Genomic DNA, 1082 nt, shown 5'->3' with positions numbered 1-1082 from the left:
ACAGGATTTATCACTCCCAGGACAGGATTTATCACTCCCAGGGCAAAATTTACCCCTCCTAGGGCAGGATTTATCCCTCCCAGGGCAGGATTTACCCTTTCCAGGACAGGATTTACCCCTCCCAGAACAGGATTTACCCTTCCTGGGGCAGGATTTACCCCTCCCAGGGCAGGATTTACCCGTCCCGGGACAGGATTTACCCCCAAAGCAGACCCAAAGCGCAGCAGCTGATGTGCTCCATCAGCCACCTCATCCCGATTCCCAATTCCCCCCTTTATTGTTAACGCGCCCATTTAACGCATTCTCCCATCTGGGTTTTAAATTAGCTAGCTGCCGCCTTGGACTTCTCCGCAGATTTGCTAGCAGTCTGCTGGGTGTTGGTACAATTATTTGCCTGGGTTTTTTCTGCCCTGTTATATATACATACGATTAAAATTAATATTGCACTCGCTTTCCAATTCCTATGCACGAGTACTATGGCATTTTGCTGCAGGCTTTGCTACACTGAAAGGGATGTTGACATTTATGAAATGTTTCTATTCACCTCTGATTTTGCAAACTCTCTCATATGTAATTTAAAAAAAAAAAAAAAAAAAAAAAAAAAAAAACAAGCAAAGCCTGTGATCTGCCAGGCTCCCCTAGAATACCAAAGCAAGTTTCAAACGTTTCAGGCAGGCCCAGAGCGTTGTATCCCAATGTCATTTAAAGGTTGGCACCTGGGGTTTTCAGTGTTTCTAGTTTCATTTTCTCCCCGTTATTATTTACCGCCTGCAGAGAAAATGAAGCAAAAACTTTTCAAAAAGAGAAAAGAATAGGATTTGGGTTGTTTTGTTGTGGTGGTTTTATTTTTTTTTTCTTTCTTTCTTTCTTTCTTTCCCCACCAGTTTGCGAATAGGTGATGTTTGTGGCTGGGCGGATGGATGGAGCTGAGCCCCTGCCCGGGGTGGGGAGGGATGGAGCCAGCCGGGGGCCACGGTCCTACACGGTCACCCAGGGGGACCCTCGCCCCTCTGCAACCAAGCCCCAAAACAGCCAGACTGGGTTTGACTGGTGCCAATGGATGACTGGACACCCCCCCCCCC

General features: G+C 47.2%; 1 protein-coding gene across 1 annotated transcript in view; it reads right to left on the bottom strand.

Moving 5' to 3' along the window:
- Positions 1-643: 643 nt before the first annotated feature.
- SRCIN1 (SRC kinase signaling inhibitor 1) overlaps positions 644-1082 on the bottom strand; it is a 7021-nt gene continuing 6582 nt past the window's right edge. Inside the window, exon 3 of the mRNA XM_026864714.1 lies at positions 644-768. Coding sequence (XP_026720515.1) covers positions 703-768 — 66 coding nt within the window. The 3' untranslated portion in view covers positions 644-702. The remainder of the gene's footprint in view (positions 769-1082) is intronic.

This window comes from Athene cunicularia (assembly GCF_003259725.1).
Source record: "Athene cunicularia isolate RWA chromosome 27 unlocalized genomic scaffold, athCun1 chr27_part1, whole genome shotgun sequence".
Classification (NCBI taxonomy): domain Eukaryota; kingdom Metazoa; phylum Chordata; class Aves; order Strigiformes; family Strigidae; genus Athene; species Athene cunicularia.
The sequence above is the reverse complement of the archived record's forward strand: the minus strand, read 5'-3'. Positions and strand labels throughout refer to the sequence as shown.